A 16,021-nucleotide genomic window follows, 5' to 3' on the forward strand; every position below is an offset into this window, starting at 1 on the left:
GTTGCTATGTAGATGTTAAGTGGCGAGGTAATAATGCAGTAAACTTTCCCGCTAGTTTTTTATTGTTATCTGGGGTTGAACTGAAAAGCAGTGTAGTTGCTGGGTTATGCTTCATTATCTAGTAGTAGTTTCATTATATTGGTAGTAGCTTTTTATGTGCACGTGTGTATAAATGCATGAAGGGTAAAGAAGATCCTTATGTCATATTGGTAGGGATAGTTCTTGCAATTACTGCCTGGTTATGGAAGTGTTTTGAGGTGTCAGCTATCTGCAGAAAGCCAAATAATATGTCAGGAATTATTTTTAGATTAAATACTGTGTGGGGGAAGAGTTGATTCTAGTTTGGGACTTGGTTACTTGGATTATACTGTAGGGATATGTATTTTCTTTGAAGGTTCTCCTGCAAGAACCTACAGCTGCCAAACCTGTGGTGGTCATTACTTCAGCGTGCTGCATGCCAAGTCAAGGTGTGCTAGCAGGCTCCTTGGCTGCTGCTGATAAAAAGGCTCAGAGTAAGGCAGGATGCTGGATCCAATGCTGGCAGCTTCATGTCTTGTGCAACTGTGCTGACATGCATTGTAAGCACTAATTATCTCTCTTAATGTAACGTAATGCAATTTAGCTATCTGAGTAGGTTGTGGGGTGTAACATGAATATCTGTGTGTAAGTGCAGTTCTCCAGAACAGCTGGGAAAATACCTGAATTCCACACCTGCAATACTCATATTGCAGAAATCCAGTAAAGGCTTCTGAATCTATTTCTGTGTATTCAGAATACGTCCATGTGTAAATTTGGATCACTCATTTCACACCACATAAAGGCAGAACTAGTAGATACCCTCACACAGTGTAGGCCTGCCTTCAGTCTCTTTAGTCCCTGTTTTCGTCACTGATTTCTGTTAATGTAGGATTTCTGCTTTAGTTGTAACTGGTGCCCAGGAAATGAGGAGAGAAATTGTCTTAGGTCCTGTCTGCACAGTTGAAACCTGGAATTTTCAGTGGATCTTGTAGATTAAAGTGTTATGGGATTTACTATGGGGTGGGGTTTTTTTGCATTTGTAGTAGTAGTCTGTTACAGATCTGTGCATTAGAAATAAATTAAGAATAGACTGACATTTGGTGTTACTTGTGTTAGAAGACTTCATTCTAGGCTGTTGTTTCAAATCAGACTTTTTTCCCAGTGCGTATGGATCACTCATTTACACAAATAGTGTAATGTAAGCACCTCATTGTTTCATCTGGTTTGGTTTGCCTGGGTCTTCTGGTACCGTCAGAGCCATTCTCCACTGGTCCTCAGTTAGGAGCAGCAGAGGTTGAGTTCCAAATGCTGGTTTTTTTGGGAAGTGAGAATATCTTTGTCTGAAATGCAGTCTTATAACTGAAACTCCCAAGAGATTCCCTTGTCTTCCGTAGCAGGCTCCCAAGGGTAAATGTGAAATTTGAGGCCTTTGGCAAGATAGCAGAACCCCAGCAAGCTATGTGGGTAGGGCTTATGATGCAGATGGCTGGCCTTTAATTTTCTGCACTAGCCCTCAATTAGAAAGAGCCCTGTGGTTTGTTATTCAAAGGGATTTTCTTAACTATCAGGTAGGAAGTCAGAGAGCCTATGTTTGCACAATTTATAGTGTGCCAGAAATATACCATGCTAACAAGTAACAACCAGCAGACGTGGTTTTAAGCCCATTGGCAACTTGGATACCTTCATGTACTTCAGTCCTGTTAATTGACTGGTGTTTAGATAAAAAGCTCTTAAGTGCTGAGAGCCATGGTCCACTGCCCTGCTCATTTTTTTGATTGATGGGAACTGTTTCTCTCTGGGGTCAGTATGTGAATTCCAGAGTTACTACATTGTCTTTGAAGTAATTTGGACAGGTGACATTAAATCTTGTACACTTGTATTTCAGATTTTTTTTCATGAGATTTGTTTGTAAAAAGTCTTTCTATACTAGTACATTTTTGTTTTATGTAAGAAAATAAAATACTCATCCTGGTGAATACACTAGCAAAATTCTCGATGATATGTTTCATTGGAAGCTTAACCAAAATAGTATTGAAGTAGGTAGAACATGAGGACCAGAAGGAACAAAAAATTGTGGGTGAAATTTGCCATCTAAAATTAAATGTCCAGGTGGCATGAAACTGAGGAATACTGTCAGAGGAGAGTAAATGCAAGGTGTAGGGTTTTTATATATTGCTTTTAACTTTTTTAACAAACATACAAGTCATATAAGTTCCTAGTTTATGCTAAACCTATCTCCACCCTTTTCATTGTTTTCATATCCTTAGTTCCCTGTTCATGTATCACTTTTCTATTACAGTATCTATAGAAGATCTCTCACACAAGGATGGGAATGTCCTGTGTCTCTAGAATGAGTAGCACTTTGGGCCCTCCGCTACTGTTAAAAACTTGTGTATTGCAAATGCCAAAAAAAATCAGAGGGTGTGTTGCTTCAGGGTTACATCAGTGATTTCAGTGGAAGTTGGAGCAATGCATTAATGAATGATGCTGTAAGATTTTAAGTGTGCCTCTGGGAACATTAGGAAAGTGTCTATACCTAACACTTTTTGAAGTGCATGTAATTCCCTTGGGCCGAGATGAAAAGCAATACCACTGTTCCCCTTTCTTCATCTTTTCTTGAAGGAGATGTGAAAGCACCTAGCAGATTCATGTATGTGCAAAGCCATTGCCCGAGCTCTTTGTCTTCCTCTGCAGTCAGGTTGTGCTGATGAAATGTGGCCCTGCACGTATAAATACTCTAAGTGCAAACGAGCACGGCCATAGTGCTTCAGGAGCTGTGAGGAATTCTGCAGTCTGGTATTTTACTACTCTGCTCTTCTGAGGTTTTTTTTGCCATCCAATTCCCTCTGCTAACATACATCTAAATGCTATACAGTTTAAAAATGCCTGGCTTTATACAGCTATCACTGGTCTGGCTTTCTTTTTTTAATTGCATTTACACCCATTGATCAGTTTCTATGTGTTGTTCTGTGAAATGATACCTGAAAGGCCTAAGTGCTCACAGCATGCTTTAAGTCTTGTCTATGCTGGTACTTACAATATGGTAATGGTTATTGCCTTAACCACATTAAAATACCTTTCAAGTTCTGTGTTACAACCCTATACTTGTGGTTTTTTGCTAAAAACAGATGTACACAACTATTTATTTTTTTTTTAACGCAATGCCTTTTAATCAAAAGGGGAGGTTTTATGGTTCTTTAGAAGGAAGCCAGCTGCAGGTAACCTCAGTTCTGATTTAAAATAACCTTTTACTGTATGAGAGATTGGGACTGAGGACTTCATGTCTTTTCAAAATGCTAAATGAGATTTTCTTATTGTTAGGAACAGATTTCTCTGCTGTATGTTTATACCTATATAAAACATTGTTGTTTTTTCTTTTACTTCCTAGGTGTTGATGAATACCTGTTCTCTAGATTCACTTGTTAGATAAGAAAACACATGCTGAAAATTAATATGTCCATGAAGCAGACTAGACTTGAATGCAATCTTTTTTTTAAAGGGAATTGTAAACTTCTTTTAAAATGTTCCCAATAAATTTTGGATTTACTGAGAGTTTAATGTTTTCATTATAAAAGAAAAGCTTTAAACTTTTAGGAGCAGCTCTGGGTGTGCATAAACCACCACTTCAAGCATAATCTTGAGATGGAATCTTTGGTTAAAAACTCTTCAGATGATGCCAGGTGAAGTGATAACACTTACTTTAGTTGCTCAGGAGACAGGTGGATCCTTAGTTCCTCTATGCAGCCCAGTCATCCAGTTCTGGGAGGATATGGTCAATATAGACATAAATGTAGTTAATAAGTCATTTTAAAGCTATGTATTATGAAGCTTATTTGGAATGAGTGACCTTATTCTGGAGAGGTTTGCATTTTTGTTAGTGACTCAGTGCTGAATCAGACTCCTTATCAGAGATGGAAATCCGTCAGACTAGATCCCACTACAGCAGGATGGTCTTCTGGGAGGAAAGGACACAGTACTGTAAATAGCACATTGATTTAGTGATAAATAATCATGTTTTAAATTGAATTCTCTTTATCTGTCAGGCTGGCCAGGTTGTTGAATAATGGCAGGGCCTTATTAAGAAGGTAACTTCAAGACATCTAGGAATAAAATTTTCTTTCATTGCTTGGTAAGGATGAATATTAGGAAGTTGCTTTGCAGTGCAAAGTAGCTAATTCATAACAGCTGTGATGTAAAATGGGCTCTTCGGGTTTTTTTGTTGTGGTTTGTTTGTTTGTTTGCTTTTTCATTTTACATGGACCATCAAAACTTTGCTCTGGGGACATGTATATGTGTAAACTGATATACCAAAGGCATCGGATGCATGCAGTATGACGTCAGTGTGATGATGGCGGTATGATGGTTCTGAAAGTTTTTTTACTTGCATGGTTTTGTTGACTGAAAGGGATGTTGTTACTGTGTTTAAGAAAATCATGGAAATAAATGGAAGCAGTATTTTGGAATAAACTGTTTTACCACTGCTCAATGATAAACAATGTATCAGCATCTCCCTGAGAATTCTGGCTTTCACTTTGCCTTTGGAATAGCTTTGTCAGAGGTTGTAGGTGTGCAAGTGGAGATAATTTTCTAGTTTTAGTAGCAAAATGAAATTGTAATCCCTAAAACTGTCTATTCAGCTGCCAGTTGGCTTTAGAAGCATGTGATATGTTAACGTTTTTACGGTGGAAAGACATCTACCAGGAGCTCTATTTGGTGCAGATGAATCAGGGTGATAGAAGTTGAAAGGAAAACTTAAATGCCTTTTCTTGCACTGTTTTCTGATGCAGAGTTGCTCTGAACTGTGCTAGGCTGTGCACTTACCCACCAGCTGCTCCGTACCCAGCATCATCAGCCAAGCTTTATTCTTCCCATGGGCCAGTAGACCTCAGCTTACCTGAGGATGCTGAAGTGACATAGATCATCATCTTCCACGGAAATAGCTGGTTAGGTACTGTTAAAGATGCTAGAGCATCCTGGGCTGTGCCTATGCTAGTAATTAAAAAAGTCAAGGATTTTTCCTTAGGGGTGGCATACCAAAAGCTAGGTTGCCCTGTGGTAGGGTATAATTTGGGACAGTGTATGTTAATACTGCAAAATTATAGGCCACGTGAAGCTCGCTTGTTTCCACTAGTGTGCAAACTCCCAAGACACGTATTTTTAAGGAGATACAAATAGTTGTGTGTGCAGAACTGTAAGGCTGTTGGAGACAACAGATACATTGGGAAAGAGGCATTTTTTTTAGCTAGGATAGGAAATATCCGTAAAAGGCCAATGATTTGTATAAATATTAAAATCATATATGTCTGAAACCATTTTAGTGGGTTCTGATAGTCATAGTGTGGTTCTGGGATTAATTGTGAACAAAAAATTGCAAGGAACGACTGGAATTTGTACAAATTAATTTTATATTGAAGAGCTGTTTATGTTTATCATAGAATCACAGAATGGTTTGGATTGGAAGGGACCTTAAAGATCATTCAGTTCCAACCCCCTGCCATGGGCAGGGACACTTCCCAGTAGACCAGGCTGCTCAAAGCCCCATCCAGTCTGGCCTTAGATGGTAGATAGCCTCATTTGTTCTTGGTGCCTGGGCTTTTTAGTTCTCTTTACATACAACAGAGCATGTAGCGTTGAAGAACAATACTGTTCCCTCATATATAATGGTTTTATCAGGATATTATTGTTTTACTCCACCTTTAGATATGAAGCTGTAATTTCCTAAATAATTTTAAAGGTGTCTTCTTGGCTAGCAAAAACTATTGTAGTCCTTCCTGCTGCTGCTATGGGAAAGTGGCATCCTTGTTTATGTTGCCGAATAAGGTGCCTGGAGAAAAAAGTTTAATATTGATCTTCGGAGAGGAATCTGTTCCATGCTTTCTGTCTACGTCATGGTCTCTTGTTTCCAGGGCCTGTTGTTCTGTTTGGATATAGTGGTCGTATTGTAAGCGATAGAGGAGATTTATAAATGGGTTCATGTTAAAAGTGGATATTACTTCTGGTTCTTACTGAAGTGTTTTTTCCTTTTAAAGATGACATTGTGATTCTCACCAACTTCAAGCCGTCGCAGTCAGAAGGTATTGTACTAACCAGCAGTATGTCTTCCTCCCTTTTGTATGTGTCCTCTGTCTTTTTTTTCTGTTGAGAACCTCTTGGAAATCAGACTTAAGTTTATGTGAGTCATTGATGTCACAGATGAGCCAAGCTTTTTGCAGTGCCAGTCAATTTTTAGCTATCTGTGGGGCAGCCATTCCTGGTGCTTATTTCAGTTCTGGGTTGTGGCTCCTTTATACCTTCCTTTGTGACTTGGACGTGCATTTCTTATACTGCGTAGGAACCTATTTATGTGTTTTTCAAGGAGTGAATCTATTAAGTATGTTGTACTTCTCATTTAATGTATATCTTAGATTCTCTTTTTGCCGTCTTGTGTGGTACATTAGGGTTATTCTGTTTTATTCCACTGGATAGCAAGAGGATTTCCTTTCATAAGTTGCTTAAGTCATCATCTGTGGTACTGGGAGAGCATTTAAAAGGTAGAACTCTGAATCATGCTTGTTCATGCTTCCTTAAATTTTCAGAACTACAGAAAGGATAATCTAGGAAAAAAACCACACAGCAAGGCTGTTGTAGGCTGTGGAGTCAGTTCCAGTCTTCTCAACAGCTTAGGGAAATTGAATGTTACTGTTCGGGGGATGAGGTGCCAGGCTGCTCCTGCCATGGAAGGTTGTGTGACCAAATGTTTGGGCTTTCTGCTCCTGGGCTTGCTACCTTCTGCCGAAGCTGCAGCAGCCACCTGCTTCGCAGGGCTGTAGGGAGAGCAGGCAGCAGAGCACAATGGTGATGGTCCCTTCTTTTTCATCAGGCAGTGGTCTGCTGTCCTGGGCAGCTGCCGAGTCTGCATATACTTAGAGCCAGCACTGTATGAAGGTAGACCTTTCCCTTAGGAATGTTCTTGCAGATTCAGTTTCTCAAGTAAGTTAATCTGAATATGTTAATAGTTATTTTTTGAGTCAAGACCTCTGTGGTCTTACTGAAATATTCTCCCATTATGTGCCATTTGTTTCTTGTACATGTTGAATGCTTGTGCTGTGTTGGAAGGTGAAGTGAATTCAGTACTGTTGCTGTTCCTGTAAACCTTTTCTGTGTTTGGTGGGCTGTCTTCCAGCGTAGTCCTTGTAGCATTCATGATGCATTTGGGTAGGCAGAATGATCCCAAATTATTTACTTCCACACTAACTTTTTAAAGTTTACTTAATGCTCATCTCACAACTTGTATCAGCATATGCAAACATGTTTCTAAAGGTGCATGAATAAAACTGAAGTATTCAAATCATACCAACTCATACAGATTTTGCAGGCATAGTTTGCTTTAGCAAAATAGCATACAACTACTTTGAATGTCTTAGTATTCAGAAACTTAATTTTATGTTATATACCATTATATACAATTCTCCAGTTTCTCATCACATCATATGTACAGGGATAAAATTACAGAGACCATTTTCTGTAGGTGAACTTACACATCTTGAGAGCATTTTGTTTCCTCTAATTTTTTTCTTTTGTATAAATAGCTTGTTACAGATTTTAGAAAAAAGAGGATGCAATTTTGACATCAAATATTTGCAGGTTGCAAAAAAAAATAAGTAGGTTAGTAGGTTGGGTTTTTTTTGGTAGGATTAATCTACCCATAGTCATGTGACAGTGGTCCAGTCTACGCTGTGCGAGTCAGTCTGTCCAGTCTAACCTCTCCCGTCAATAATTCCTTGCTGTTTGAAGAGAGGAGTGTGATGAATCCTTTATTTGGAAAAAAAACAGGCAACTTTATAAGATGCTTACTCTTGACTGTGATGAGCTATTTTCAAAACTGCTTAACTTTTTCCATTGATCGTGGAATTGTTTAGATGCCTGATTTAAGAGGCTGGTCTGTCTGTCTAATCAGCAGAGAGATTTTTTTTTTTTACAAAATCTTCTTGAAACAGGAGCCTGGCTTATGGGCTCTGAATTGCTTTTTAAAGGGAATTGTTGACAGAGTGGGTTCAGAACCACAAACCCAGCAAATGTCTCAGTATGGTTTACAGGTGTGAAAACATTCAATGTGATTTTTTTTTTTTTGCCTTTTTTCCCCCCTATAATGTAATTTCAGTAACAGTGTCCTTGGTGTACTGGCTATATTTGCAAGAAAGTAATGCTGGAGTTCAATACTGTGTTAAAATGAAGACTTTTTTTGTTCTTGCTTGTTTTGTCATTTTTATCTTTTTTAAACAAGAAGCTTGGTCATTTAAGATTATATTATGATTCTTGATCCTGTAATCATATCTCCATTATGTGGGCATCTGTAATCTTGAGGTTATGCACGATTAATCCCTTGGCAACAAATATAATTCGATTTCTAGAAAGCAGCCCCAGAGATAATTGAACTTTCATAACTGAGGCAGCAAAATTCCGGGTGTGAGACTTCCATAGGCAGTCACCTATAGGACTTCTGAGACAAGAAAGAATTTTATCTCATCAAATATGTAATGCTGACAGATTTGTTTGTCACATTTAAAAATGTGCTGCTGTGGCTGTAAGGTTACAACCAGGTTGTGTCTCACAGCATTTTTTCCCTTCAAAGAACTGCTCTTGAAGATTTTATGTAGCTGAGTATTGTTTTCCAGCTTTTGCTTGTTCATAGTTCCATGCCTTCAGGTTTTACTTCATTTTCAGATACAATCATATTTTAAAATAAGGAATGTATTTATGTGAATCTTTCTTTGAATGTTCTTTAGGAGAAGAATGCAATGGACCCTTATGTGAAACTATTTCAACTGAAGGATCAGAAGTCCCAAGCAGCTCTGAGGTGAGGTCCAGTACAGATGATAACATACTACCAGTAGTATGGAAGAGGAACAATTGTTGTGAAAGAGAGATTTAGTTTTAAAAATAATATTTCTTTTAGGTTGTCTTATACCTCCTTTTTTATCCATGTAAACATTTTCTTCCTCTAGTGTTCTGAAGGGGCAAAACCATGAAAGTAACAGATACTCATTGAGTCTTGTAAGAGATTTAAAAATGTTAGCACTACAACGCCATAGTTGTAGAAAACAATATGGTCTTAACAGTGTTTCAAGTCCCAGTCTTGAATGAGAATCACACAATCATTTTATGTTTTATCATTTGGGAAAACAATGCTTCTGCACAAACTCAACACTTTGTTTTATGCTGCTTATTATACTGCAGACTTGATAGGAAAATCAAGACATTCTTGCATTCCTCTGCTCTAGGAACCTTTTGACAATGCAGCAAGATTTATGAGAAAGCAAATGAAGATTTGAGTTATAAGAATAAACCTTCCTTGCAATGTGTGCAATCCAAATAACAACGTCGGCTATTCATTTTTTCACAATACCTCATTGCTTAATATGTACAGTACACAACAGCTTAAACAAATAGTGGTATGTGGTTACTGTTAAGTTAAGAAACAGATTAAAAAAGAATATAAAAAATATGTGTTCTTGAAAATTGTATTTTATTTTAATTTCTGTTGTCTGGGTTTTTTATTGTTATTATATGCTTAGAGGAAGATATGAAGAGTTTTAGACAGCAAAATAAATAGTTGCTGTGTTGAAGTAGAGTCTCATATTGGCCATGAGCACTCATCAGAAATTATGTCTATTGAATTGAGTGTTGGAACACTGTAGCTGTTCTGTTGAACCTCTTAAGAGTAAAACATGTACTCAGCTACCTCTGAGAGGCAAATTTGGAGATGGTAATGTGAAAACAACTCAGAAGTGCTTCCTAGATCACACAGATCTTTATCCTGCTAGCACATGTAACCATATCGTCTAAGTGTTTTCATAAATATACCAGTTCTATTTCAAAAATGGAGGGTATAATCACCCTGCTATTTTCTCAGTCTATTGTAGAAGTTGTAGTAATATTTTTCTCCAGGAAAGTTTTCAGTGGGCAACATATCAAATACTTCTCTGAACCCTGGACAGATATAAAATAAAATTATAGCATATGAATCATCGTACTATGATAAGCATCAGAGTCTGACCTGAAGCTGATTCTGGGTTCTTTTTGGGTGTTGCTGAGTAGATGGAGATCACCTATTTCACAAAAATCTGAAAGAATTAACTTAATGACTTAAGACATTGGAAAAGCCAGGAAACATGGGAGAAAGGGTGCAACACGTGTGTCTTACATGTAGAGACATGAGATTTGAACCTTTTTTGAAGGGTGAAAGAATCATGATGGGATAGGAAAGGCGGCTTTGATCTTCAACATTTTTCTTGTCTGGGAGATAGTCTCCTTATAAAAATTGTATCTGGTTATCTTCTCAAAAATCTCTCCTTGGTAATTTCATGCTGCCTTTTCTCTTGTTTACTACTTATGCATATTCCTTACATAATTATATTTCTTAAATATCACAAAGTATTGTCATTAGCAATATTAGTCCATTAGTCTCACTTGATTACTATGGGTTTTTTTGTTTTGTTACATTCCTTTCTTCCTCTAAGAAGAGACTGCTTATTTGCCTTTAGGTACTCTATTTCTCCAGATCAGCCGGTTATCTGATGCTTGCTTCCATTTAAGTTAGTATTTTTCTGTGCTTTGTGTTATCCTTCCCCCATATCCCCAATACAGTTTCACTTATCTGATTTTTGCTTTCTATGCATTAGCCAGACATAAAGTTACAGAGTTACTCTTAATCTTCCTGCCCAGTTTCACACTCTTATCAGCCATCACAGGCTTAGTTCTTGATGATTAATGTCTTAGATATTCAGTTTAAGTCTATTTTTACAGTTTTTCCACTAATTTGTTCCATCAGTGAAATAGCCCTGATTTTTTTTTCATATAATACTAATCCTTTATCTTCATGTGTTTTCACAACTTTAGTTTTCTTCTCTGTAAACTGGGAGAATTTCTTTTCCCTCAGTTCTTTGGTGGGCTGCCTCTTGTCATCATTGGTGCATTCTCATAGGAGCTGAGCAGGGTCATCTGTCCCAGAATGAAAGACAAGCCATGGTTTCTCCTCCTTTCACCAAGACTCTTTTGAGTACAGGACAACATGCTTTGTTCTTGTTTTGACAGCATATTTCTCTATTTTTGTAATTTTACTCTGGTGATAGTTTGCTAATTTTCTTGTTACTTAACCATGTACTTTGTTTTTGCAGTTGGGAAAATATGAACACTTGAAAGTCTTAAAACAATTTAAGTCAGGTAATTTTAAGAGAGAAATGGAATTAATTTATAAAAAGACCATTGGGAAGGAGTTAAATGAATTTACATTCAGGTCACCACTTCATTATTCTTGGCCTGTTTGATTTTTTTTTTGAAGAGAAGAAATGTAACATATAATAACAATATGCTTCTGCTCAGCAGTAAGGAGAAAAAGCTTCAGCCTTATTGTTGATTTAGCAACAGAGTGGCAGGGAAAAAAACAGATCCAAATATGGAGAGCAGAAAGGATTACCTATCCATAATTTGGTGGCTTTTTTTTTCTTTTGTAATCTGTAAAGGAGTAGGTGATTTGTACATAAGGAATGATTCAAGTAAAACAAAAATGAAGGTGAAAAACAGTCTGAAGTGAAGCCTGCCAACATATATACAAAAGTTGGATGAAGTCCAGAACTCAGAAAGCAATTGTTTAGGGGGTCATGCATTACCAAGATTGAAGCCCCATTGTGCTGTACATAGACTTTGGCTTATAATGAAAAAGTGGTGTCTTTCTATAAGAGTTCTCACACTTTATATGTGCAGGACAAGGTTTGTTGACTATTAGTAATTTTACAATGCTTAACCTCCATGACTTGAGCTAATTAATTTTAGGCAGCTGTATTGAGAGCAGGGTGAGTTCCCTGGATTAACAGGAAAGTCTTTCACAAAGTGCATCAGAATGTACAGAGGGCTCTGCCAGCTCAGTGTTTTCATCTCAGAGTATTTCACTGAATGTATTAAAATTTTATCTCGGAGTGAAGCAGTGTGGGCAGCAGATGAGGGCCAGTGGGTAACTAAAACCCATATTTACATCTAATCATGGTGGAGGTAGGAAGCTGTGGTTGGGAGAAGTACAGGATGGAGAGGTGGAAGAGGGAGAGCTTGGCTAGGGAGTGCAGATGTACAATAGAGAGGTCAGGAGCTGTAGAGCAGCAATAAAAAGCAAGTTTGCACTCTTATTGATGCCAAATTTGTACAGTACTTTACATGGCAGATATTTTCAGTGTATAATTGGAGAAAAGCATTCTGCTTAAGTATCTCAGCCCTTCTTTTCCTTTCGCATCAATGACGTGAGGATTAGACTTCTAAACCCAGCTCAGACTATCTTAGGGCAAAGTGCAGCTATTTATATTTGTACTGTTTCTCATGTGGATTCTTTGCCAAAAAACAGATTGATCTTTCTGTGTTGATTTGACTGAATTCTGAAAATGACATTTTTGTCACCTTTAGATAAGCAAATACTCAGAGATGGCATCATTAGCAAAGAATGTAAAGATGTGTGTGTATTACTTGCAGTGTAAACAGGAACAAAAATATTGTGTTTGTTTCACAAAATTATAGGAATGTACCTGTGTGGTTTCTCTCAAGTAAAATTGTAATAAAAGTGAAAAATATTCATTTCTAGTTTCAAAAATCATAGCCTACTTTATGAAAAGTGAATTTGAGGAAATACACTTTTGAAATATTACAACTCTAAACCAGTAAATGATGATACAATAATGAAATGAAATGTAGTGTTCTACTTCTGTTAAAAGTTAATTTAATTCCATAGGGAACTGTCATATTTTCTTAATGCGTTCGCACTATTTGGTTGCACTGTTTAAACCTGTCTGTGATTTGTTTTCAGAAGCAAAACAGGAGAACAGTGTGAGAAACTTTTGACTAACAGAATTAGATATTGCAAAACAGCTTAGGTATTGCAAACCATTATTCATTCCAGTAGCGAAGCCTGATCTCAAAATCCTTTGCTCCTGCAATCACACAGTTGTGGGCCTGGCCCTCAGATAGCTTATGGACATGTCTGTAGGACAGCTGTGCTCTGCAGAGTCCTCTGCTGTTGGTATTCTTGTCATCCCTGCGTGGAGTCTGGCCAGAAGATGCTGCAGTACCTTCCAGGCCCACATACAGGAAAATAATGAGCACTAAGATCTTGTGCAATTAAAATCAGGGTAAGGCCTCACCAGGCATGGATCAGAACTGGAAGCTGGGAAGCGCTCGCTAGTCTCATTAGGCATAACAATTACAATTACTAATGCCAATTTGCCTTGTCTACACTATGAGATTAATGATTTGTCTCCTCTGATTTGTTTTCCTTCAGTTCACATGGTGTAATTTAAGTTTGTATTGAAAACATAACTAAGTAAGGGGTGTTGCGTTTGTTCTGAATGCAAATGCAGCCGTTTGCTATGTACATTTTCTCTTTCAAATATTAAAACAACAAAAAGTAGTTAAAAGTTGTTCTTTATCAGCTTGTAAATAGTAATCTGTGCCAAATTGTTTAGACTGTATTTTTTATAATGGAAATGCTGAGCAATACTGTATAGTTTTTATTAAAAGTTATTAAAAGTTTAAAAATCTTTATGGGCCATGTAAAAGTCAGCGGCATAGGCTAGAGACCCAGCTCATCTGAGGAATAGAGGTTTGTTTAAACTTCGACTACCTAGACAGAAAACCCAACTATTGCTCAGAATAGCTTTTCAGCAACTTAAGCAAGAAGGTACACTGTTTCTTCTGAAATAGCCTTTTATTTTAAAGCATCCTTTGCATCATCGCTAACAACATTATGTTTTTCCCGTGATGCCACTGGCAGGGCCTAAACAGCACTGAGACTACTTTACTCATCCCTGAACATCGAGTGGTAAGCAGTAAGCAATATTCATGCTTCCTTGCATGAATTTGTGTGACGTCTTCTATTACCGTATGCCAAAAAGTCCCTCACCAGAAAATTTTCCAGTTTCAAGGAAGCCATCCTTCCAAAAAGAATTGTTTTTCTAATGTATAGAAATGAATGTGCATTTTGAGTTTTTTCCTAGTGATGGCTTAAATGATAAATTCAAGCAAATTGAAAGGATAATAGACAGAATTGAAATTAAAGTATTGGTGGAGAAAACTGGAAAGTTTGCTTTTTTATCATTGTTTTGGTTTGATGGGATATAGGATATATTCTGACTGTGGTGTTATTAACAAATGTGGGATTCCTTTTTATTGTAGTAATCTGGAGGGCTCTCTGAGTCAGCATGATACTTTGAAATGTTTTAAAGAGCAAGAAACAAACAGTGACACCATGTGAAATGCATTGCCTTTTTTTTGTTGTTGTAGTAAGTAATAAGGAAAGGCTTAAAGTATCCTCATATTGGAATTCACAGATGAGATAATTGCATTAATTTTCAAATATATCGAAAAAAATAGCCATTATTCTTTTATGGAGAAAAAATTATAAAAACTCATTTAAGATAACTGAAGAAGTACATGCTGAGGTATATTAAAACTGTCTGCTTGCTTACATTGGGCTCTGGTGTTCTACATTAACACATATGCTCTCTTAGCATATTTTTTTATTTTTGTTTGTTCTTTTCTTGTTTAATATGCTCAGAGAGGCTTTTTCTACGCATTTAAATTTTAGCGCAAACATCTTGGTGTCTTAAACTGCTTTGAAATGCATGTTTTCAGGCTCTCAGTTTTTATTGTCATTCAAAATTGAAACACAAATGCAGTAAAGGTGCAAAAAGTAGCTTGCAAGTTTTAGCTACAAGAAATATGTGGGGTTTTATGTTTCCTTGAATGGGGAAGGTTATAGTTTTGTGTGCAGCTGTGTAGCCTGCATGAAGCATAACTGGAAATTGGGATGTGTGGTGTTAAGGTATTGTTAATGTGCTTCTTTGATGTGGGTTAAGCATTTCAGTTGCATGGATTCCTCGAAGGAAGAATATTGACGAGAACTTCATGCAAAGGGGACTTCTGGTATAATGGGAACTGAGTTTACTGTGCATGAACCAGGAATTTGCCTTTTTCATTTTGACTGTGTATTTGCATATGTTATATATTTGCAAATCCATTTACAGGAGCTTTTTGCTTTTCAAAATAAATTTAATCAAATGGTTATATTTAGCATAGTGACACATAAATCAGTATATCTTTCCTATAGCTGTAAGTATGTTAAATTCAGTGAGAAGGTGGGATATATATAAATGTTCTGTGCAAACTGGGGTTCTAAGTGAGGGTGATTATCTTGTTTTGAAGGCATTGAATGTTTCCTACCCTTTCAATTATGGAGACTTTTCTCGTATTTTGATTCATCTTGCAAACCCTTATTTTCTCCATTTCTGTATTCTGAAAATTTTTCAGCAGTGGGTTATTAATTCATAAACTAACTAATTGCTTTGTACTTTAGTTATTCTGGAGTTTTTTACACTGTCTTTCATAAAAATTATTTTGCCTGTATGATTATCAAAAGTATGTGGTAAATAAATATTTGGTTTGTAGACTGTATCTTGGAAGCAAGCAAAATGTTGCAAATCAATTTTATTTCATAATTTCAAGCAGTTTTCTTGTCTGATAATGTAACTCCTAGATGTACTGATAGTATTCACGTTATTAATGTAACTTCTCAGCATACCCGTTACTCATAGCCAGAGATTCCTCAATGTGGCATAACTAATGAAGCTAATGTATTTGGTTCCTCCATCTTACATTAGTGTTGGTTACTGTTGCTGAAATTACTGCTGTAAACCACCTTCCCACTCTGAGATACAAAAAGCAGAAGGTGAAGGCCACTGAGGTCTGAACCTACAGTCCCAGCTCTTGTGAGGCTGGACGCTTGTGAAACCTTGAACTCCAGGGAACTGGATGTGGGAAGGGCATTTCTGAATGTAGGCACCTAAGAAACTTGCAGATTTCTGACTAGATATTAAGCTGAAAAGTACTGCTCTAAGCCAAGTTCCTCCATTTTTGAAGTACAGACATGGAGAGGTCTAGAATATGTAGTGGAACGGTGTATTTGGAGGAAGCTCTGTTGCCCACAAGG

The 16,021-nt window shown here is 37.1% G+C and overlaps 1 protein-coding gene across 1 annotated transcript in view; it reads left to right on the forward strand.

Annotated features, from left to right (window-relative positions):
* Nucleotides 1-394: 394 nt before the first annotated feature.
* ANO5 (anoctamin 5) overlaps nt 395-16,021 on the forward strand; it is a gene marked incomplete at its 5' end in the record, with an annotated part of 48,753 nt that continues 33,126 nt past the window's right edge. Inside the window, 3 exons of the mRNA XM_010192023.1 lie at nt 395-512; nt 6,048-6,092; nt 8,784-8,854. Coding sequence (XP_010190325.1) covers nt 395-512; nt 6,048-6,092; nt 8,784-8,854 — 234 coding nt within the window. The remainder of the gene's footprint in view (nt 513-6,047; nt 6,093-8,783; nt 8,855-16,021) is intronic.

The sequence above is a fragment of the Mesitornis unicolor genome, unplaced genomic scaffold, assembly GCF_000695765.1.
Source record: "Mesitornis unicolor isolate BGI_N332 unplaced genomic scaffold, ASM69576v1 scaffold31749, whole genome shotgun sequence".
NCBI lineage: Eukaryota > Metazoa > Chordata > Aves > Mesitornithiformes > Mesitornithidae > Mesitornis > Mesitornis unicolor.